This window comes from Carassius carassius, chromosome 11 (assembly GCF_963082965.1).
Source record: "Carassius carassius chromosome 11, fCarCar2.1, whole genome shotgun sequence".
Taxonomy (NCBI): Eukaryota; Metazoa; Chordata; class Actinopteri; order Cypriniformes; family Cyprinidae; genus Carassius; species Carassius carassius.
The window spans coordinates 32,500,653-32,525,052 of record NC_081765.1 but is presented as its reverse complement, the minus strand read 5'-3'; the positions used below and the strand labels follow the sequence as shown (position 1 = coordinate 32,525,052).

Below are 24,400 nucleotides of genomic sequence, written 5' to 3'. Positions count from 1 at the left end.
CTAATTCAGCTGATTTACAAGGCAGCAGCCGGACGACTTTTCTTCGGCTGCTGTACGGGAAAGAGTTTAAGGCAAATCGTATAAGACGGACAGATCGGTCAGACCAAAAAGATGAAGCACACGACAAAAACACATCAACAACACTCACACCGCAAGCACAAACGCATCTTTCTCAGGACGTCCGGCTGATAAATCTCTAAAAACAAACGTCTGTTTCAGTACAAAAGAAGAGAGAGAGAGAGAAAAAACTAATCTGAAATCATAAAAATAAGAAGAATCTCCATGATGATGAAGTTCCTGCATCTACGTGACGGTCCTTGGTAAAAAATAAGTGTTGTTTCCTTAGTAAAATAAAACTTTTCTTTTTCTTCCCATTTTGTTTTCTCTTTGTTAGCATCCTCTGATGAAATTAATCCTTGATTTGCACCTAATGGAACTTATACCAAAATAGTTGAAGTAGTTTTATTATAAAAACCGAGGAACTCATCTTAGAACCTGTGCAAAAAGTCGATTCATCGGTAGAGCCGGTGCTTCAGAGGAAGCTGTTATTGATTTAGCAGCAGCCTGCAAGAGAATCAAACACTTTAAATCCACAGCAACGATGCATTAAATTGATCAAAAGTGACACTTCTATAATGTTAAAAAGACTTGTATTTCAAATAAATGCTGTTCTTTTGAGAGTTCTGATCAATATCATTGAGACTATTATATAAACATATATCTGTATATATCTAGTACACAGAGTTAAAATAAACGAAAATAACAAATTCAGAAATAGGTTATTCTAAATAGTACTAATATTTCACAATATTACTATTAATAATTGAAAATAAATGTTTAGTGTATTTTCAATTTCTTAGCAACAACAAAAATCATTTGTTGAAAAAAAAATCATCATCTGAAGTTTTAGTAATTTTGTTTTGTTGTTTTATTTATTTATTTATATAACAAAAATATATAAAGTTTTGTATTTTATTTTAGTTAATGTTTATTTTATTTCAAACTACAAAAATATACTTTTTCTTTACTGTTTTAGTTAACTATAACAACCCTAGTCCTTTCTGATTTTTATTTCATTAATGTTCAAGCAGTTTCTTGTAAATGAACCTCTTGTATGTGTGGATGTAGAGATGTGATTTGTAGTACCTCTTCATCACTTGGCCTGCTGATAGGTATACGGTGAATGATCACTGGACGATTCCACCTGAGGTTGTGGACTGTTCTCCTGCAACAAAACACACTGTTTCATTTCTCACATCTATACACCAAACCAGCACAACCTGCACAAATCATGCATGTTGGGCTGAAAAATTCTTCATTGATTTGATATATTTAAAAATGTTCTATAGCAGAAATGAGCAAAAATCTAAAGGCAATACCCACAGTATTACCATGCATAAATATGTAATAGTTCAATTTAAATAATAATTTACTGTTATTGTTGTTATTATTATTATGCATCACAGTTATGAGGATTTAGGAACAATTGGATTAATTGTCATGAAAATAATCTCAGTGTAAAACATCAGTCCTAAAAATGAAATATCACTGGATTCAAATAGAGTATTCTCAGTATTACTGTAAAAATAATATTCATAATAATATTATTGTAATACAATAATTTATAATTTTTGTATTGCAATATATATATATATATATATATATATATATATATATATATATATATACATATATATATATTAGGCAATGCATAAAAAGTTGAAAATACTTCAATTTAAATATTATTATTATTTATCTATTATTGTTGTATTATTATTATTATTATGCCTCACAGTAATGAAGATTTAGTGATGAAAATAACCTCACAGTGTAAAGAACAAACAAACAGTGTTCCTAAAACAGGCTTAAATGTTTAAATATTTCTTTTGTTTGATTTGGTTCCCTGGACATGCGCTTCACAGGTTTTTTGTGCGATTCACTCGAGAACATTTCAGCACAGCTGCAAGCCCAGTCTGTTCCTGAACGTTTCTCCATTTATGGTGATCGTGAATTCAGTGCAGGACGAGGTTAAATCTGTGTCTGGGAAAGTGTTTTTCGTCATGAACGCACCTCTACTGAGACGGTGGTGGTCTGCATGTGAGAGTATTGAGGGATGTACGGCCCCTGGAGAGCTGGACTCGCTGTCATATACTACAGAGAGAGGGATGAGAGAGATTCACATGGACACATCAACATATGTTGCTTCAGTACAAATCTGCACACACTGTGTTTCGTGCTCTCATTCAGTCAGCAGTTCATTTTGTTGCTTTTGTGTATTTCTGCTGAGTTGTGCATGAGTCATGTGTTGCCTGCATGGGTTTAAATATATACATTTTTTGCAATCAGTTTGTCTATATAATGCAAAAAAATAGTATTTTTAGAATTTTCTACATAAAACTTGATTTTTCATTATGCACAGAAAATGTTATTCCATGTTTTAATTGCAACTTGATTATTCACCAGTAGGTGGCAGGCATTTAAGATCAGTCATGCAGCTTACTATAAATAGAATACTAATACTATTTCAGCAGAATATGGTATGCACTAGGGCTGCAACTAACGATTATTTTGATAATTGATTAATCTGTCGATTATTTTTTACGATTAATCGATTAATCGGTTTATGTACTTATATTTTAGTTTTTCCCATTTTTTCCCCAAGTAAATTATTAATAAATGGTCTTTATCCTTCAGCATAGATTTTAAAGAGATTTTAACCATTTTGCACTGTCATATCCTAATCAAAAATATACCTGGAGTTGTTTTATTGTGTTAGTAATCCTTTGTCGAACTATTCTGCAATCAGAACACTGACCCATACTCTAGCAAATTTCACAAGGAGATTTAAAATAATGTTTTCACCATGGCAGTCCTTAGAGCTCCTAAAGTAGTTTAACATCCCGAACGAAGCTTATTAAGGAATCTTTCAGAAAATATTTTCACGAAGAATAAGGATAAAACAGAATAAAATTGCAGTGCATTGTATTTTATTATTTACTGGGAAACAGCTTTATAGCTTTTGCTGTGAAATTGTAAACAATCCTTCGAATAAAGTGCCAGTGGCATGAAACCTGAATGGAACTCACAATTTAAAGTAAAATCCATCAGAAGGTTGTCCGGAAAAAAAATTGGACACCTGCTGTGTGAAAAAGAGCAGTGAATACTTAGAAAAAAAGTGCATTTCAAATATCTTTAAACATTTACCTCTCTCATTCAGTCATAATTAGGCTGCACGACTGAATTTTGAACTGGTAAACGACAAACTGATCACAGAACATGTTTGTAAAGCTTTAAATGTTAACTGTTAAAAAGCAATGTTATCAGCTTTTACGACTAAACATGTGCAAACAACATTGTACTGGAGAATCTGCACAAATAAAAATCTTAGGGGCGTTCACATATCGTGCCTAAAAACGCGTGGAAAACGCTAGGCGCGCCGCTTTCTCCTTCTTTCCAAAGCGCTCGGGCAGAAGCGCTAAGCAACCATGACGTGCTCTCTCCTTGAAGACGCGGAAATTTCAGCAAAGGATAAATGGATTTGCAGCTCAAAAATCGCTTGCAGTAGCTCTGCTACTAAATTTATTTCAAAATGGAAATCCATATACAACTATGATCAGCTGTTCCTTTCATCTTGACTGAGCTTTTAACGTTGTTACGGGAAAGGATGAAGCTGATTGGTTAGTTCTTGTCACATGACCCGCGGTGCGCTTGCAGCATTCTGAAAAGTTGAAATGTTTTTAACTCGATGCGGTGCGGTGTTGGAAATAACGAACTAGAGCGCGCAAAAGACGCGATATGTGAACGTCCCCTTAAACAGTTCAGTAGTGCAGAGTTTACAGGTTACTCTTCTTTTTTGAAGGCTCAAAGTAAAGTACTCCCAGTCTCCCACATCCCGCTAAATGCTGCAGAGACGCTGTTCGGGAAGCACGTGACATAAAACGAGGCCAGCTATTGGCTATTCGCTACTTCTCCTGCTGTACTGGCTGAGTAAAACCTCCGGTGGCTCATTACTGCCACACTTTGGTCACCCCAGATTTGAAATATGCACGAAATGAGCCGCTTACGGCAAATAAAAGTTATTTAGCAACGAATCGATGACTAAATTAGTTGACAACTATTTTAATAATCGATTTTTATCGATTAAATCGATTCGTTGTTTCAGCTCTAGTATGCACAGTGCATAAAAAAATGATACCATCATCCAATAGACTTGCTTGAGTCAATGCACTTGGCCTTTTTTATGTTTAATGCAAATAATACCACAGTTGAATTTCAATATTACTGTATTTCTATTCATTATTTGTGTTTTTATTGGGTTGCCAAATGTTAGGACATTTTGAAAGTTTAATAAAAAATGCGAATAAAAACACACTGCATAGAAAAACTATCCCACAATTCAATGCACTCACTTGACTCAATGCACGTGTCCTTTTTTAGGTTTAATGGCAAATATTATCACAGTTGATTTTCAATATTTCTATATTTCTATTCACTATTTGTGTTTTTATTGGGTTGCCAAATGTTAGGAAATTAGGAATGTTTAATTAAAAATGCGAATAAAAAACACTGCATAGAAAAACTATCCCACAATGCAATGCACTCACTTGATTCAATGCAACTTGTCCTTTTTTATGTTTAATGGCAAATAATATCACAGTTGAATTTAAATATTTCTGTACTTCTATTCACTGTGTGTGTTTTTATTGGGTTGCCAAATGTTAGTAAATTTTGAAATTTTTATTAAAAATGCAAATAAAAACACACTGCATAGAAAAACTATCCAACAATGCAATGCACTCACTTGACTCAATGCACTTGACCTTTTATAAATGTAATGACAAAAGTAATATCATGTGTATTTTAATTTCAATTCATTGTTTGGGTTGCCAAATGTTAGGAAATTAGGAACTTTTTATTTAACTGCAATTCACATGCAATGTGATGAGGTCATGTGACACCAATATAACAACTTATGTTTGATATATTTATCCTATATTTATATTTCACAGTGCATACTGTTCTGCAGTGGTAAGCAGTATGCAGTGTATACTGCAGTATGCACACGCTATTGCATTCTGTCTGCATTCACAGGTTTCAACAGCTGTGGAATTATTTTGCGGATCTTGAAGAAACAAGACAACACATATGTAAGCACTCAAGTGTTGGTTTTGCTCACCGTTCCTGCGCTGCCCAGAGAGAGGTGACCCATCTGCTGAGTGAGAGGATTCATCATGGACGCGGGCTGCAGAGACATGGAGTGATCTATAGAGGGTGATAACACTGCTCCCTATGACACAATGGGACAGTTACAGTACATTTATTCATTTAGGAAGTAAAAGCAAGAAAGGCACACACATACCCTTCTTTTCTTAACTGGTTCTAAATAATGTGAATGTATTTTCCACGGATAATACTGTTAACTAAAAAACTGAAATTAAGCTATTATTTAAATTTTTTCATCAGATACATTTTTTTTTTACTTTGAAATGTTGCCTTGGCAAGTAACAGAAATCAAATAGAATAAAATATTTGACTATTTTACTCAATATGTATTTTCAAGCTTTCCAGTATTATTGTTAAATGTAACTAAACCTGTTCTTGTTCTTTGAAATACAACTGAAATAAAATACAATTGAAATAGTATATGAAAAACTAAACTAAAAAAATAATTATAAATGAAATATAAAAGAATAAGTTATTAATTGGTATAAATAATGATTGATTATTTTACTCTATATGTGCACTATATACTTTTAAGTGTAAGCAGTTTTGATTTGCTGCTCTTTCAGTGTTGTCATTGCTAACTAAAATATAAAAATTTGCTGTCATCAATTAAAATAAATCTGAAATAAAATGTAAATATTAGATAAAAAATAAATAGAAAATGAGATGTTGACTTGGCAAGTAACTGAAATAATAAATGATGAAAAGAAATAAATAAAATGATGCTGCGGTAATTAACTGAAAATAAAATAAAATTAAATTAAAAAATTAAAAAAAGGAAAATTAGATGTTTACTTGGCAGGTAACTGGAATAATAAAATATAATAAAAATATAAAAAAATATGCAGTGGCAATAAACTGAAAATAAAATGTAATAAAAATTAAAAAATTAAAAATAGGAAATTAGATGTTTACTTGGCAAGTAACTGGAATAATAAAATATATAAAAAATGCAGTGGCAATTAACTGAAATAATAAAATAAAAAAAAATGTAAAAAAGAATTACGCTGTGGCAATTAACTGAAAAAAATAATAAAAAAATAAATAGAAAATAGAAAATTAGATGTTGACTTGGCAAGTAACTGAAATAATAAAATAAAATAAAATAAAGGAACAAACTCCTTATGAAGCCCACATGTCAGGGCACTTTCGTGTGATTGGAGCACCCAGGTCTCTCTGGGATGTGTGTGATGAGCCCTGGTTTCTTATTCTGTGAGTCAGACTCTGTAAATCTCTAAACCATCAGCGTCATAACTGGCCTTTAACTCCACAGTTTCCTCATTTCTGATCGCCGACGCTCACTCTATAAGTACTGACTCACACCAGTCATCGCACACACATTACTTACATATCATACACACACCCACACAAAAACAAACACACAGAGAGTCTCATTTAGACTCTCCCTGTATTACAGAGTCATTCATGCAGCTTCACTTATTACCATCAATGATCTCACACACACACACACACACACACTGTAATCTAGCATCTGGGTGTGATTAGGGGTTAGTGCACGTATACACACACACACACACACCTCACACCAGTGTTTCCTGCACAACAGTGATGGCAACCGCTGCTCTTCAGAAGGAAACACACGTCACTTATCAAGGACTAAATGTCAGCGGTTTGCTTCAGACAATGTGGCTTCTAAAAGCTGCTTCTCAAACAATTCAACTACTGATTTAAACGACGGACATCTAGGTGTCTTTTCTTTGTAGAAATGTTATTTTAGTATCACTGATACACTATGATAGTTTCTGTTAATATTCTGAAGTGTATTTTACTTTTATTTTTTCTGATTTCACTTTAATTTTAGTAAAAGTTTTAATAATTGTACTGTGTATTTCTGTAATTTTCTTATTTATTATCATTATTTTTAAAATATGTCTATATAGTTTTTATAAATTTATCTTTATTTGTTTTCGTTTACTTAGCTTTAGTATTTGAAAATGAGACTGGAGTTTTTAATATATCATTTGATTTCAATTTAAAATTGTATTTTATTTTTAAAGTTATAAAATAGTTTTCTTTTAATGGTTAAAGTTTTAGTTAACTACATAATACATATGACAATAATAAAAATTAAATAAAATAATAAATATTGTAGAACTTTTTCATAGTAATGTTACAAATATTTTTTTTTTAAGATTACAGAAACTTAATTTTGTCTAATTTCTAACTGGTTGACACAAACAAGTTATTACAAATGGTATTTTTTATTAAATAACATAAATTACATTTTATATTATAAATAAATTAAAAATTAAAAATAAATAAATAAAATAATAAAACAAAATAAATATTATAAATATAGCCAGTTATATTACTACTAAAATAAAAATAAAATAAAACAAAATATAATATAATATATTAAATGTAAAATTACAATAAATAAATAAAAAAATAAAAAATAATATAACAGTAATTAGTATAGCAGCTATTATATTAATACCTGTGTCTAAATAAAATGAAACATTTCTTTATAAATGCAAACTTCAGACTCTTCATTCTGTTCGGATGCAAGCCTACTGTGCCCTTCTGTCAGCTTCATAACTTTATTATTGGGCATAAGCTTGTTCATTCTGATTACTCATAAACTACTGTGCTTTCTGCTTCAGTATGTTTGTTCTGACTTTCTGTCCCTGTCGCCCACACTCTCAGTCTATGAGCAGTCAGGATGCAGTTCAAGTGTATTTCTCCCCCACACACACACACAGCTCAGGACAATCAGAGACGAGACTCACCGGATGCTGCATGATGTAGGGCTGATGGGTGACCCAGGATGGATTCTGTACCTGAATAATAAAACACAGATTCTCTGAGACCTCGATCTGTCTGGAAGCAGTAGAGTTTGATCTGAACTATATATTGTGTTACCTGGTATGTGGACATAGGAGAGATGTAGGGAGAAAGTGGGGTCTGTGTCATCATTCTGTTTGTAATACTGTAGGCAGTCGGATAGAATCTGTAGAAAGATAAAAACGTCATATTTAAGCAATAATGTATGACAGGTCCTGCAGTATTATAAATATTATTATTCTGATGAAATTCACATTTTAAATTTTAAAAAAATTGTTGCCTTGACCGCTTACAGAAAAAAAAAAGTATATATATATATATATCTATATTTACTGGAAAAATTTGCTGCAATAATACCCTTAAAACAGTGAGTTGGAAAAATGAAAAGAGAAAACTAAACATAAATTTGTTTTTAATTACATTTAGGAAGGTTGCCTTGGCAATTAACTGAAAAACATAAATAAAGATAAAATGATCGATGATCGACTTTGTGGTCATGTCATCAGACCGTTGGCCATATTTCTTGGACACTCGGGTGAAGAGAGGGGCGGAGCTGTCAACTGATCACCACCTGGTGGTGAGTTGGATCCGATGGTGGGGGAGGAAGCTGGACAGACTCAGCAGACCCAAACGTACTGTGAGGGTCTGTTGGGAACGTTTGACCGAGCCCCCTGTCAGAGAGATCTTCAACTCCTACCTCCGGCAGAGCTTCGACCGGATCCCGAGGGAGTCTGGAGACATTGAGTCCGAGTGGACCATGTTATCCACCTCCATTGTCGCTGCGGCTGCTCGGAGCTGTTGCCGTAAGGTCTCCGGTGCCTGTCGAGGCGGCAATCCCCAAGTAAGGGATGCCGTCAAGCTGAAGAAGGAGTCCTATCGGGATTGGATGGCTTGTGGGACTCTGGAGGCAGCTGACAGGTACCGGCAGGCCAAACGGACTGCAGCTCGAGTAGTCGTGGAGGCAAAAAAACGGGCCTGGGAGGAGTTCGGTGAGGCCATGGAGAAAGACTATCGGTTGGCCTCGAAGAGATTCTGGCAAACTGTTCGACGCCTCAGGAGGGGGAAGCAGTGACCTACCAACACTGTTTACAATGGAGATGGGTACCTGTTGACCTCAACTGGGGATATTGTCGGGCGGTGGAAGAATTTTCGAGGATCTCCTCAATCCCACCGACTTGTGTTCCGTTGAGGAAGCAGTGGCTTGGGACTCGGAGGAGGACTCGTCCATCACCCGGCTGAAGTCATCGAGGTAGTTAAAAAGCTCCTCGGTGGCAAGGCACCGGGGGTGGATGAGATCCGCCCTGAGTACCTCAAGTCTCTGGATGTTGTGGGGCTGTCTTGGCTGACACGCCTCTGCAACATCGCATGGCGGTTGGGGACAGTACCTCTGGACTGGAAGACCGGGGTGGTGGTCCCTCTTTTCAAGAAGGGGGACCGGAGAGTGTGTTCCAACTATAGGGGGATCAGACTTCTCAGCCTCCCCGGGAAAGTCTATGCCAGGGTACTGGAGAGGAGAATTCGGCCAATAGTGGAACCTCGGATTCAGGAGGAACAATGTGGTTTTCGTCCCGGTCGTGGAAAACTGGACCAGCTCTATACCCTTTCCAGGGTGCTGGAGGGTTCATGGGAGTTTGCCGAACCAGTCCACATGTGTTTTGTGGATTTGGAGAAGGCATTCGACCGTGTTCCTCGTGGCATCCTGTGGAGGGTGCTCTGGGAGTATGGTGTCGGCGGCCCCCTGCTTAGGGCTGTTCGGTCCCTATATGACCGGAGCAAGAGCTTGGTTCGCATTGCCGGCAGTAAGTCAGACCTGTTCCCGGTGCATGTTGGACTCCGCCAGGGCTGCCCTTTGTCACCGGTTCTGTTCATAATTTTTATGGACAGAATTTCTTGGCGCAGCCAAGGGCCGGAGAGTGTCCGGTTTGGGGACCATACGATTTTGTCACTGCTTTTTGCGGATGATGTTGTCGTGTTGGCCTCCTCAGACCAGGACCTTCAGCGTGCACTGGGACGGTTTGCAGCCGAGTGTGAAGCGGCTGGGATGAGAATCAGCACCTCCAAGTCCGAGGCCATGGTTCTCAGTCGGAAAAGGGTGGATTGCCCACTTCAGGTTGGTGGAGAGTTCCTGCCTCAAGTGGGGGAGTTCAGGTATCTTGGGGTCTTGTTCACGAGGGAGGGAAGGATGGAACGTGAGATTGACAGACGGATCGGTGCAGCTTCTGCAGTAATGCGGCCGCTGTACTGGTCAGTCGTGGTGAAGAAGGAGCTGAGCTGTAAGGCAAAGCCCTCGATTTACCGGTCAATCTACGTTCCTACTCTCACCTATGGTGAAGGACAAGATCCCGGATACAGGCGGCTGAAATGAGCTTTCTCCGTAGGGTGGCTGGACGCTCCCTTAGAGATAGGGTGAGAAGCTCGGTCACTTGGGAGGAGCTCAGAGTAGAGCCGTTGCTCCTCCACATCGAGAGGAGCCAGCTGAGGTGGCTCGGGCATCTATTTCAGAAGGCTCCTGGACTCCTTCCCAGGGAGGTGTTCCAGGTACGTCCCACCGGGAGGAGGCCCCGGGGAAGACCTAGGACACGCTGGAGGGACTATGTCTCCCGGCTGGCCTGGGAACGCCTCGGGGTTCCCCCGGAAGAGCTGGAAGAAGTGGCTAGGGAAAGGGAAGTCTGGGCGTCTCTGCTTAGACTGTTGCCCCTGCGACCCGGAATAAAATAAAATAAAATCTAATAATAAAGAGTTTCTAAGAGCTGGAAAATGTAAAATTTTTATGAATGAATGAATGAAATGACTAAAATTACTAAAATTAAACTATATTTTAAACTTAAACTACAAAAATTTTAATGAAAATAAAGCTGAATTAAAATAATCAAACAAAAAATAATAACCTAAAAAACTTGAGCAAAAATTTGAAATGCAGAAGTACAAAAATTATTAAACTAGAAATAAAATGCAAGTTAAATAGAAATAACAAATAATAATAATAATAATAATAATAATGCCAAAAAGCACATAAAAATGAATAAAATGTGAACTAACATAAAAATGAAAAGATAAAATATCCAAATAAAATCTAATAAATACTACATAATACAATAAATAATATAAATAATACTACAATAACTCTGGTCGTCTCGTACCCATTTTGCATAGCAGCTGTGTTTGGGTCGTATGTGAGTGTCATTCCAGTCTATGAGACAGAAAGAGAGAGAAATAAAACATCATTCTTACACAATTCAGCTTATAGCTGCTTTTGAAGGGATGAAAATGAAGTCAAAAGTGTTTAAATGATTTCATACATCCACTAAAAGACACTGAGCAAAAATGACGAAGAAAAGTGTTAGTTACAAAGTAAGTGAAGTGAAAAGCTCCTACGGTATTTCAACACAGATACAGACTTGCTTTGATATTTTGTTAGATAATGCAATGAAGTTATGTCATTAAGTGTGGCCTAAGTGTCTTTTTGAGGCTACTATATTTATCAAATAGCATAAAACTGAAAACAAATGACACCACTGCTCTCCCCTAGAGTTTGTAGCCAAATATTGAATGATGTCAAAATGTGGAAAAATGTGGAAGAATCTGACGCATCTGTCCAGTCGAGTGCTGTGGATAAAACCCGTTAAACTATATAAGAGTTAATGAAATGATCTGACATGCCATCCACAACCTTCTCTGTATATGCCTTTATTTTAAGGGAAGATTTGTGTGAAGGCTGTTAATGCTTTGTTTTTATATATTGCAATCCCAGAATGCATTGTGACAAAATCACATGGAGGTTGGTTATAAATACGAATAATTAAATCCCAAAGATTAGTGATTAATATACATACACACACACATTTTAATTTAATTGTGTAATTATTTAATTTATTTCAATCACTGCATGCGCTTCAGGACTAGTTAATGACTAAATCTATTCAAGATAGCGGACAAAGCTAAAGAAATGTTGATCATAAATATGAATAAATAAATAAATCCTAAAGTAAATCAAATTAAATAAAAAATTAAATACAAAAAAAATTTATACAAAAGCTTATTATATATTATAAATGAGACACATTTCAGACACAGAATGCATTGCAAAAAAAATAAATCACTTAAAGATGACAGACAAATAAAAAGATGTTGATTATAAATATAATACACCCCCCCCCCCAAAAAAAACCTATATAAAAAAACAATAAAATAATAAAAATAATTTATTATACTAAAACTGGTGTGCAAAAATGAAAGAAAGAAAGAAAGATTTCTTTATGAACAATGCATTGCAAAGCAAAATAAATGTTGATTATAAATATGATGAATTAAATCCTGAAGAGTACTGATCAAAATAAAATAAAAAATAAATAGCAAATAAGAATATAATAATGAAAAACAATAATAAAATAAAATAAAAAGAAATAGGTTATTAATATTGGTCAAATCATTCAAGATGTCAAACAAAGCTAAATAAATGTTTATTATAAATATGATTAAATCCTGAAGTACTAATAAAATAAAATAAAATAAACTAAAATAAAAAAAAAAACAAAAAGAAATGAAATATCGGTGCACTATAGTTTTTAAAACTAAGTATCACATCTGATATCACTCGTCAAGGTACATTTCAGTTCACTAGGTTCGGGAAATGACTAAACGGTTTACACACACACACACACACACAGACACACAGACACACACACACACACACACACACACACACACACACACTTCTCAGTATCACTTCTGTGGTTCATGTCATATATGACTGTATTGGTGTAGCTTGTATAAACACACACACCCACACATCCCTGCTGTCCATGTGATATATGTCCACAAAAGAGATCCAGACACACAACATGGTGATGAGAGCAAAAGAGCAGTACTCACAAGTCTGGTCTCTCCATCTCTGGCCCAGGCTCGTCCGTTCTGCCCATATTTATTTTGACTCAGACGCTTCTTCTGGCCTCCGTCCGCAAACTTGCACAGCAAGGGTTCTGATGGGGCTACAGACACACACATGACCTCTCAGCGTGATGATGAGTGCTCACACAACGCTTTAACCAAAACCATCACAGCAGAAAAGACGTGAGATCTCGTTAAACTGCTGAACGCTATTCATTGAGTGACATTTTAGCATCCTCTGAAACACTTTCCTTTTGGATGACGTCACAAATTACTCTTATTTTTAGCCCCTCCCCCTCTGACTCCATTCTGGAATTATATATAAAACCCACTGTTTACAATCCAAACAATTGATCTTGATAGAGAGAGGCACAAATATAACTGCAGAATATCAGGTGAATATGGCCAACGTTTGTTTTCATTTGTTTCTGCCTATTTCAAGATTTGAGACTCATTATCTAGCACTGACTTAAAATGATAACGACAGATAAAGATTGAACCCTTTTGGAGATTTTAGTGTAACATTACTCTGCTCTTAAAAGGAAAGCACTTTAGTTAGTTATTCTGCCTCATAATAACATTACACATGTTTGACAGTCGTGATTATGAGAAAAAAAATCATACTTTGGTAAACCGTAATTATGAGATTAAAAAGTCGTAATTATGAGATAAATTGTAATATCCACAATTCTTTTTTTTTCTTCAGAATTTTGACTTTTTGTCACAATTATGATTTTTTTTTGGCCAATTTTGACTTTTTATCTCAGAACTATGACTATGAATTCTCATAATCATGACTGTCATCATTTTGCCTTTCTTGACAATTATGGCATGTTTTATCTTATAACTATGATTAAGAATGTCATAATTTTGACATTTTATCTCAATTTTAAACTTTTTATAAATTACGAAAATTATGATTTTTTTTTCTTGTGTGGAAGAAACTTCAAAATAATTTTAAGCTGGTTTTATTTAGTTTCAAGTTTTTTTTTTGTTTTTTGTTTTTTACAAATCTAGACTTTCAAATATCATTTACATTAAACATTACATATTTACAATAACATTTACTGACATCATTTGGACAATTTTTATCTCAATTTAAATTTAAATTTTTATGTCCAAAATATGTTATCATTCAACTTTTCAATTATCAAAGTAGGTTTTTCCAAACGTGTTTATTATTGTATTGTTATCTTATTAGCTATTTTTTAACATTACTTTTTTTAACAAAGCCATGATATTGATTACTGTCATATTATTTACTTTTTATCTCATAATTATGGCTTTTATTTAATAACTAACTTTTTGTTATAATTAAATTGACTTTTTTCTTTTATGGCAGAAATGGGTTTTCATAATTGAAAGTAATTTTTACTCTGTTTTATTAAATACATTTTATGTTTCTTTTTCATGATAGATTTGCAATATCTTTTAAATTACTGGCTTTCAGCCATAACATTTAAATAATTACAGCATTAGAACTGATGTTTCATAAAGCCCCTGTTTTCTTCCAGACTGAATATCAATGTTGCATGAAGAAACATGTGTAATGATGTTATATATTTTCAACTTTAATCTCTTTTTTTTTGTTGCACATGCAAATAACTGTCGTGTGACTCTATGTACCACAGCAAAATCTCCACCAGTTATATGCTGTCATCTCAAGGCCCTCTGAGGCTTCCTGGCTCCATCTGAAATGACTTTCCCACAATACTAGGAGAACAGGCATCTAATTTGGAAGCTGTCTTCATATAATCCCCTTCCTTCCTTTCTGATATAATCGGTGGAGACTATTTCAGTCTAATGAACCAATTAAAATGCTTAGAGAGGCAACGCCAGGCCAGAAAGAGAAAATTAGCACACATTGCTCTCACTTGAGCCCCAAACGAGCCTCCACTAATCAATAAGCTGCATCATGCCCATGTAGCTCCTCCCAGCTCTGTAATTTCAGCGTTTCGTGCAGCGAGTCTAAATCTACATTCGTGCAAACACAGTTTTGTTATGACTGAATGGTTGCGCCACATGCCCGAAAGCCTGTTTCCATTTAGACCCCATCCGAGGAGAATCATTACCAGAGAATGAATGAATGTGTTCGAACACAGCAGCGTTGAGTCTTTATGCTCAAACAAAACACACATTATAGTAGTGGTTCACCCAGTCATGACAATTCAATCATTTACTCCTATTACACGCAGAAAAGTGGCCTTCAGAAACGTAACCTCTCCTTGGAAAGAAAAGTCATGCAGGTTTGGAAACAATATATGAACGCAGACATGTTTTAATCTTTTCATGAGCAATTGTATTAAGTAACTGTGAAACATGCAGATGCACACTTACCCATAACTCCAGCTGGTGTTTTGAGATATTTCCCATTGAAGTGAGAGATGACAGCTTCACATTTCTCTGTCGACTCCATCCTAGAGAAACACAGTAAAGGAATACACATTTCACTCTTGGTTTGGATATAAAACATCATTCCCATCACCTGCACCAGCTGTCAATGTTGAGAAACATTAAAGTCATATGAAGAATAGCTAGGGGATTTTGCATTACTAAACTAAAGCACAATGCACTCATCTTAATGCATTACCCTGAGGCTGGTCATATAGTTTCATGACCCTTATTGTTCTTTTCCTGACATTTAAACTTGATTTTAATGAATCGTTTCAATCGGTTCATTTAAGTGAATTAACATGTGCCCTCTGCAAGGCATTTTTATATATTAAAAAGTTTTGCAATAATATATGTAGTTAAATATTGCTGTTAATTTCTATATTTTGTTTTATCCGTGCATAAATCTAGCTCCAGTTCATTCAGAGTGGAAAACATGCTCGGATTATTTTAACAGCAAACAAATACATTGCAATCAGTTTCAAAATGAATACAGAAATTTGTATTGCATATCATCAAAAGGGTCATGCAAACTGAGATTTTCATAAATGTTTAGACATGCTGAGCTTTGAAACCCATATCTACAGAAGATTTGCCAATATGTTTTGTTTATCATAAAAAAAAAAAATGTCATTATGAAAACGTACTTCTTGAAACGCCTTCATCAGATGAAATAAACCAGTTCAGTTTCCTTTAAGGGGTTTTTCACTCAAATGAGCAGGAATAACCCTTAGGTTAATAAGTCATCAAAAGAGAGTAGAAACTGACATTTTTGTCAATGTTTAGATATGCAGAGCTATGAAAATCATAAAGACGTCACGTTTAGCCAATGCATTCTGTGTTTCTTATTAAAAACTCTTTTTTTCATTATTTTTTGTTATATCATTCATATTTGACACTCCTTCGAAAATCGAAACCCCTTCATCTGATTAGATAAACCAGGTCAGGGGTTTTTCATTCAAGTGTGTGAGAATAACACTTAGTAAATTTACGACAAGTAAAAACTTGTGCTAAGAGATGTTCAGAGAGCTTTGTCGTGCTGATATGTCAGATGCACAGCTATGTTTTTAAGGAACTAACTGGCGCTAAGAATCATGGGAACTCTGAAGTGTTTGTGTTGCGGCGGGCAGAATGCCAGGGGCTTTCCAGGACGCCTGATTCCCTGACGGACGCTGCAGACTTGAACCATAGTTGGTACATAGAAGGGGAATTCACAAAGAACGATAGCGTGACAACAAGAGTTGACCTGGTGATTCGGGGTCAGATACAAGAGCCTCACCTTGCAAATCCAACCCCTCGGCTGGCCCCGTTGGTGTCCCGCAGTATGCGTGTGGAGACGACCTGTCCGAAGGGCTTCAGCATGGCCTCTAACTCCTGTTCGTCCATGGTCAGCGGCAGATTAGATATGTAAAGGTTAGTGGGGTCCTGCTCTTGTTGCTTTCGGGAGAGAAAAACAAAACAAAAACGGGGAAACTTTTACCATTTGATTCGGTTTCCTGATGCAAAAGTCACTGATTAATAGCATCAAAATGAGCTTAAGTTGTATTGAACATGGAACTTTTGTGTAAAGAAGAATGATTTCTGTTATTTTTAGCACATGTAGGTTAAGCACACCTGTAAAAACACCTCAGATCTTATCGTTCACATCATTCATACACACACACACACGGTCGGAGCTCTTTCATAGTTTATACAACCCTTTATCATTTAATAGAAGAACACCTGGAGACCTGACAACAGAAATCAGTGGACATCCACATCTGCCAGTCAATAATGGGCCGCTTACAAAACCTAGTGTGCTGCATGCATGGATGGCTTCTTACATGTCCCAACAATCCCAAAGAGACAAGTAGTCTGTCTGACCAATCAAATTCAGTTTTGTGGAACTAGATTTTGGACCAATTGGATTTGACTGTGGACGGAGCTACTCAGTGCAACATAGGACAAACGTTTACATTACATTTAGCAAACGCTTTTATTCAAAACAACTTTTCCAGTGCATTCAGGCTAACATTTGTTTACCTAACGTGTTCCCTGGGAATCGAACCCACAACCTTGCTCTGCTAACGCAATGCTCTACCACTTCCACAGATCCACAGGAACTCACAAATAGAATCTTAGCAGCCAAAAACTTCCCTGTGCTAATTTATTATAGCGTAGAATAAGCATTTTAGACAATTAAGTTATTTTTTTATAAGACTGAACTACATTTTTATCCATATATGTATATTTATGCTTCATTTCTTGGGGAATCTTTTGCATATTATTATAATCAGCAATTAGCATAATAAGCACAAATATTTATCATATAATACAGAATATTTAATATATATTTAATATATAATAGTCTAACATAAAACAATATTACAAACTATTAGGCTTAACATCTGCAAAATATAAAACTGAATTTATGTTGGTGGGTGTACGTATGTGTGTGTGTGTATATATATATATATATATTTTTTTTTTTTCACTAGTATTGTTTAATGCATTATGGGACAGCTGCAATGATGCCTACCTTTTGAAATGGGCTTTGTGTCAATACGATAAAATGCTGTCTAAGTAGACATCTCACTAGGTTACAGTAAAACTTTGAATGAAGACCATATCTAAATACATGGAACAGGTGAATTAAATTCATAAAAGAGGTTAAAGTGAAAACATATCTACCTCTCCTGACTCTCCAGCTAATAAAGGGTGAGCATTAATATTGATGAGAGGCTCATTTGCATGCAGCTCTCGGTCACCCCCAATACAAGTGGAGAAACCTCGACTGATTTCCTGCCGTGGTTTCCCTTCCATCAGCAGAAATAGAAAGAGAAACAGAGCAGAGAGCGAGGGAGAGACTCTCCCCGGGGACAAAAGGGGCCGCTACATTAATATTCATTAACATCCTACTGCGTTCAATCTCCACCCCTAAGAGCTGGAGGAAAAATGAGCAGAACAAAGAGAAGACAAGGGAGAGGCGGTATTGGATCACTAAAGTAATAATAGGCACTGGGGATCCTGGAGAGTCATCGTAGAACACTGTTTAAAAAAAAATAGCTATTGACAGTGCTATGACAATACCCATAACTAAACACTGAAGGACGAACGCTGAAGCTAATAGCGGGTGTTTTATGGGCCGTTTTTGAAAGGCAAATAAATTCACAATGTGCTTGGCTTGCTCCAGAGGGAGAACTAAAATGCTGGCGTGGCTTTAAACAGACTTACCCAGACCGAAACCTAATATCAGAGCCACATACCAGTGCTACCTCGGCTCATCGGGCTCGGGTTACAGCAGCCATATGCAAAATCTTATTTAAAAGGTTCTGGAAGCAAACAGCATTAATTAATATGTAATACTTGAATAAAATATGCTGAATTGTATTTTAAAAATGCATTAAATGCAGGGATGCATTAAATTGACAGTAAAGGCATTTAGTAAAGGCTAAATTTTAAATTTGTTTTTTTCAAATAAACGCTGCTGTCAATCAATTAAAAATATTCCACAGTTTCCAGAAAAATACAACTGTTTTCAACTAATTATACAGATAATAATCATCATGTTTCTTGATGATTTCTGAAGGATCATGTAACACTGAAGACTGGAGTAATGATGCTGAAAATTCTTAAAATTGTAATGATTTTTTACAATATTACTGTATTTATTGTATTTTTGATCAAATAAATGCAGCCGTGGTGAGTAGAAGAGATTTCCCGCACCAACCAAATATATATAATACATAAAATATAAACATATATTTAATCATGAATTATATTGATATTCAAATATACAATACACAAATATAAACTGTCAATGAATTTCCTCATAAATCTGAATAAATCTCATTAAAATAAACTGGATTAGCTGCAGTGTTTTTAGTAACGTTGATATGCTATTATAGTTATTATTAATTTATTTTTATTTTCTGCCTTCACTTTAATTTGAGTAAAAATCTAGTAATTTTATTATGTTTTCTTCATTTTTAAATATGTCTATATACTTTATTATTTTTTATTAGTTTTGTTATTTTAGCACTTCAAATTAAACTAAACTAAAATGAGAAATACCCAGGACATTTAGCTTAAATTAAGTTTCAATTAAATTTAGTTTCAATTAAATTCGTTTTTAAATATTTTATCTCAGTTAATTTTTTTTTCAAGATATAAAGATATAGGTTGTTCCAAGTGTGCATAATTTCCAAAATTGTGTTATTATTATGACATTTTTATGACTATTATTCCAAAATGTGCTCTAAAAAGAATAATTAAAAAACAAAAACATGCTACACCTGGGCTAAATTAAGCGGGGCTGGTGCATCGGGTCTCAGATTACAGGACAGAGCTATGGAAAAGGATTACAGGACATGGAAATCAGCTCAGCGCTGGAACGTTCTGACAATGAGGCACGCAATGCTGAATTACATCTCTACATACATTACATCTCTCAGACATTAAGAGCTTTCTGCTGATATCAGTGTACAGAGGCTGAGGAAAGAGGTGCTTTTCCCTTTCCATCAATCTCACACATACACATCCCTATCAGCTGATCACATCAGTAACCCTAACACAATATAAATCAGTGAATCTTCAAAAAACCAAGTCTGAAATATCGCACTAGACTAGTATGAACTGGAATAGCAGTGCAGCAAACACTGTGTGTGGGCTTGCATGTGTGTCACCTGCTAACAATTTACTCAACACAAACCATGTGACAGAAAAAAGCACTCAATATGTATGTGTGGAGTAAGTGTGTGTCAGACACAGATGGTACGAGAGAAAGTAGGAGAAAAAAACGAAGTGCATATGTGTGAACGAGAATGCATGGGCATGTGTGAGAGTGTAAGAATACTGTGTTCAGAATAGCATCCTAATCTTACTTTTCCTGCAGTATATACAGTGGCCAAAGAAAAAAAATCGTCCCCCTTTAAAATAATCACATTTTGTTGCTTTGCAGCCTGAAATGAAGAAAGACAGTTTTTGTTCTATCCAGCTGTATTTACTCAGTGCAACATGAAAAAGAGATCATCTCCCCTCCTAAAAATAACTAATTCACCTTCTAAATGGCACACAAAGCCATTTGAGTTTCAACTGTGATCAGCTCTACCCATTTTGATCAGCTCAGCATAAAAATAACTTTCCTGGAGCATTTCAGTCCTTGGTAGTGCAACTGAAGCAAACAATCAAAAGATCTCCGGGATAAAGTTGCGGACATGCACAAGTCAGGAGATGGATACAAAAACATTTCAAAGGTTTTATCAATCCACCCATTCACTGCAGAGCATTCACTGGTGAGCAAGTGATTTCTCCAAATCTGTACTGATGAAGAAACAAACTCATCTACATCTCAGCAATTTTGAAAAAGTTTTTCAACAAAATCAGATCTAAAATGCAGTTTTCCATTGCAAACAAAGCCAGAGTGCAGGGTTCAGACACAGTGCTATGTCACCAGGTTACTCCAGAGGCTTCCTGTCTGAGATATTAATGTCTAACCAACTGTTCTTATACCATAAACAAGGTGAAAGGAAGATACATGCAAGGACAACAAGCCAAGAAGTATGCGTCAGAACGAGAGCATGACAAATGCATGACTCTTGCCCGAGCAACTCCATTTCTAATGCAATGTGCAGGGAGAAAGACAAAACTTTCATTTTATAGGTGAACTATTTATTTGAGACAGAGCCTTATTAAAGAACATAACTCTGCTCATAAATGGTTATTTCCAGACATAAAAATGACATGTCTTGGCAACTAGCTGAAAAACAACAACGTTTTTTATATATTTGATAGTTTCAAGCAACACATTTTTTATGGTTTTAGTTTTAACTTTAACAACAACCTTAAACCTCAATATCTAAAGTCAATATGACTTGTCTTTGCATTTCTTCAACATAAAAAACTCCAGGATTAAACTCCAGGCTCGTGTAAACTAAAAAAATGTAATTTAAATGGAAAAGAACTGGGGCAAGAAGGCGTGAGGACCGTTAAAATGCTCACTAGATTTGAGAGTCCCTGATTCATGTGAACGAGTGAGAGCAATGAGACACACCCTGACTGAGGCTTTATAGGCTTCAGACAGACAAGCATTCACCATGACAACCTCCGATTATTTACTTCCCTTTCTTCAGCGCAGTAATGTATACTACACAACTGCAATGCAACACAAATGCAATGCTCTGCCTTTTATGCGTTCATTGTTCATGATATTATTTTCATTATAACAGAGTGCATTTTCTCAAATTCTACAAAAACAATTACAGGTGTTTTAAAATGATTCATTAGAGAGATTTAAAATCAATTATTACTAATGAGCTTAATAATTTATGTAATTGAAACATTTATTTTTTGGTTATGAAAATCAGCCTAAATTAACGGTTGAACAAAAAATACATATAAAATTCAACTTTTTATTTTTATTTTTATGTGTTTGCAATAATAAAAATTTGGTTGAAAATGTGTTTCATTGCCAGAAAAATGTCAATGCAAAATATCTTGTTGATCACAATTTTCTTTATAGAATGAATAATTTCTAATATAATTTTAATGCCAGAATAAGAAATTATAATTGTGCATTATTGCAACATAATTGTAAAATAAAAGTAATTGTGCATTATGATATTATTTTCATTACATCTGAGTGGATTTTATCCCAAATTCTACCAAAATGATTCCGTTTAAAACAAAAATAATTCCTATTATTCGCAATAGAGATGAATGGGATGAATATTTTTTTTAAGAATTCCCTGTAATGCATCACTATCTTAAAAATCTAGAAGATGGTCTTCATTTACTTTATAGAAAAACATAATTTCTATATAATTTGCTGGCTGTTAATTTTAGTGGTGAAATGTGATCTGGACATGTTCCTGACTTCTCCTGTTTGTCTTTCAACCGGTCGGCCGGCTCGTCTGGATGCTGCACCTGTACAGGTATGTCCTCCTCACACTCTCAGGCATCTGCCTCTGACATCACAGTCTGTTGACGTCACATGACTTGTGAAGCGTGTCAGACGGATCTCGCTGCAGGTGACAGGAGAAACAGGTGTGTTCTTACCTTTGCCATCTGTGCCTGAACTCCGCTGGTCTTCAGAGCGCTGACGGCTTTCTGAGCAGCAGCAGGGCTGTCAAAGTCTACAAAGCCATAACCTGAGAGAAAGACAAGCACAACATGAGCTGTGATACAGCTTTAAAGAGACGGCACACAGTTTTGACCTAAAGAAAGAAGGTGTATTACGGTGTACTAGTTAATAACTACTACTACTACTACTAATAATAATAATAATGTTATATTTATTATTAATCATTAATTAATTATTAATTATTAAATATTCACATTATTTTGCATACTTTTTTGCGTTACATACTCTTTTGCATATTTTTTCCTGTTTATTCTCAGTGGTGATTCATACAAAATAAAATAAAATAAAATCCCTCTTAAAATGCGCACATTGCGTCTGCACTATAACCGAGCTGGATGGTGCACAGTTGACACAGGAATTATCACTTGCTCAATCGAGGCAGTGTTGCAACGTCACTAAAGTTTATAATTTGCATTTCTTTTTAAGCCTTGCCAGTGTTTAAACAGTGCGCTTATGCACACTCAGAGCTCGCACACATAAGGCCACCTCACATTCGGCTCACAAAATCAGGCTTGTGCTGTGTGTAAGCTATAGTGCAACAATTGTCCCATTGTTAAAACAAAAATGCACTGCATTATCAAACATTTAGGTGAGAATCATATATATATATATATATATATATATATATACACATATATATATATCTCACAAGAATCACCTAAGAAGGGAATTCCCCCTATTTTCAAAAATGAAATTCAGGCACTGAATGAATGTCTGTAAAAATCCCGACTGGAACATTACCATAAATAATTCTACACGACGAAAAGACGACTTCAAAGAGATCGGTATCTGTGATCATATCGGCAGACACTGCTTCTGTGATCGGTGATCAACTCAAAAATCCCAATCGAAGCACCCTTAGAAAATATAAAGAAACTTCACGCAACAACAAATTACATAATTAAAAAAAAAAAAAAAAAAAAATGCATGGCTCAGATGATCTGAAATGACAGCATCTAATGGATACACTGATGTTTTTTTGAGGCACAAATCGCCAGCGGACACGAACACTTTAATGGCCACAGGAGGAAGCAAAGCTCTGCTTGTAGAAAGCATCTCAGTAAGTGTGCTGTGAGTCATATATCAGAGAGCCAGGAGTTAGAGAAGTGCTGCACTATCAGTGTTTGCTTCCTCTAATGAGAACAAATAAATGGACATGAGGAAGTGGATCCAAGATAAGTCCTTGCGTTCAGCTCCACCCTTCACACTCCTCTGCTGTAACCTGCTATATTTAATCAGCCAACAGGTCAAACCACAAACGCAGCTCATCCTGAGTAAAAGCTGAAATATATGTGACAAAGAAACACTCACTAAACACAGCTAGGATCCATCCGCACAAAAAATAATTATAGTCTTTTGATAATATACCGTATATGGATTTGCTCTGAGAGTGGAACCATCACACATTTATATTTATCAATATAACAATATACAGAAAGGAACATTTTCCCACACATTTTTACTAAAGCATTTTAATATATGAAACACGGAGAGTGCTGTTGAGTGATTCATTGAATCAGTTTTAAACTGATTCACTGAAATGGACACTTTGGAAAATTAACCCTATGAATCCTATCGTATAACGAATTTCTAAGGCCCCTAAATGATCTGAGGTCTGATTGACTTGTGCTTCACATGTCTTTTTTTATTTAAATCTTTAATGATTTTTATTAAGTTAACGTAAGAATAACGTTTCATATCGTTAGTAACATTTCAAGATGAACACTTGCTTAACTGAAGTAATTTTTGACTTGATTACCCATCTTTTTTTTTTAGAAAAATTCTATTCAAATGTGAGTATCAAATATGATCTTTAGGCTTTTGAGGAATGTTTATTTATCTTTCAATCGTTATGACAAGTACTTTATTAATACTATATGCAAGTGTCTGCTGTACTGTTATAAAGATCTCACTGATTTACATAACAAGCATCAGGGTTTCATCTTAACTTTAGTCCATATAAATATCAGCATC

The 24,400-nt window shown here is 35.2% G+C and overlaps 1 protein-coding gene across 3 annotated transcripts in view; it reads right to left on the bottom strand.

The window, feature by feature from the left end:
- Positions 1-1,068: 1,068 nt before the first annotated feature.
- The window catches only part of LOC132153212 (RNA-binding motif, single-stranded-interacting protein 1-like), a 66,164-nt gene continuing 42,832 nt past the window's right edge, over positions 1,069-24,400 (bottom strand). For all 3 annotated transcript variants that reach the window (XM_059562557.1, XM_059562558.1, XM_059562559.1), the window contains exons 4-13: positions 22,342-22,433; positions 16,586-16,743; positions 15,253-15,332; positions 12,901-13,016; positions 11,169-11,218; positions 8,107-8,194; positions 7,974-8,024; positions 5,177-5,287; positions 2,071-2,151; positions 1,069-1,225 (exon numbers count right to left, since the gene is read on the bottom strand). In XM_059562557.1, coding sequence (XP_059418540.1) covers positions 1,154-1,225; positions 2,071-2,151; positions 5,177-5,287; positions 7,974-8,024; positions 8,107-8,194; positions 11,169-11,218; positions 12,901-13,016; positions 15,253-15,332; positions 16,586-16,743; positions 22,342-22,433 — 899 coding nt within the window. In that variant the 3' untranslated portion in view covers positions 1,069-1,153. The remainder of the gene's footprint in view (positions 1,226-2,070; positions 2,152-5,176; positions 5,288-7,973; positions 8,025-8,106; positions 8,195-11,168; positions 11,219-12,900; positions 13,017-15,252; positions 15,333-16,585; positions 16,744-22,341; positions 22,434-24,400) is intronic.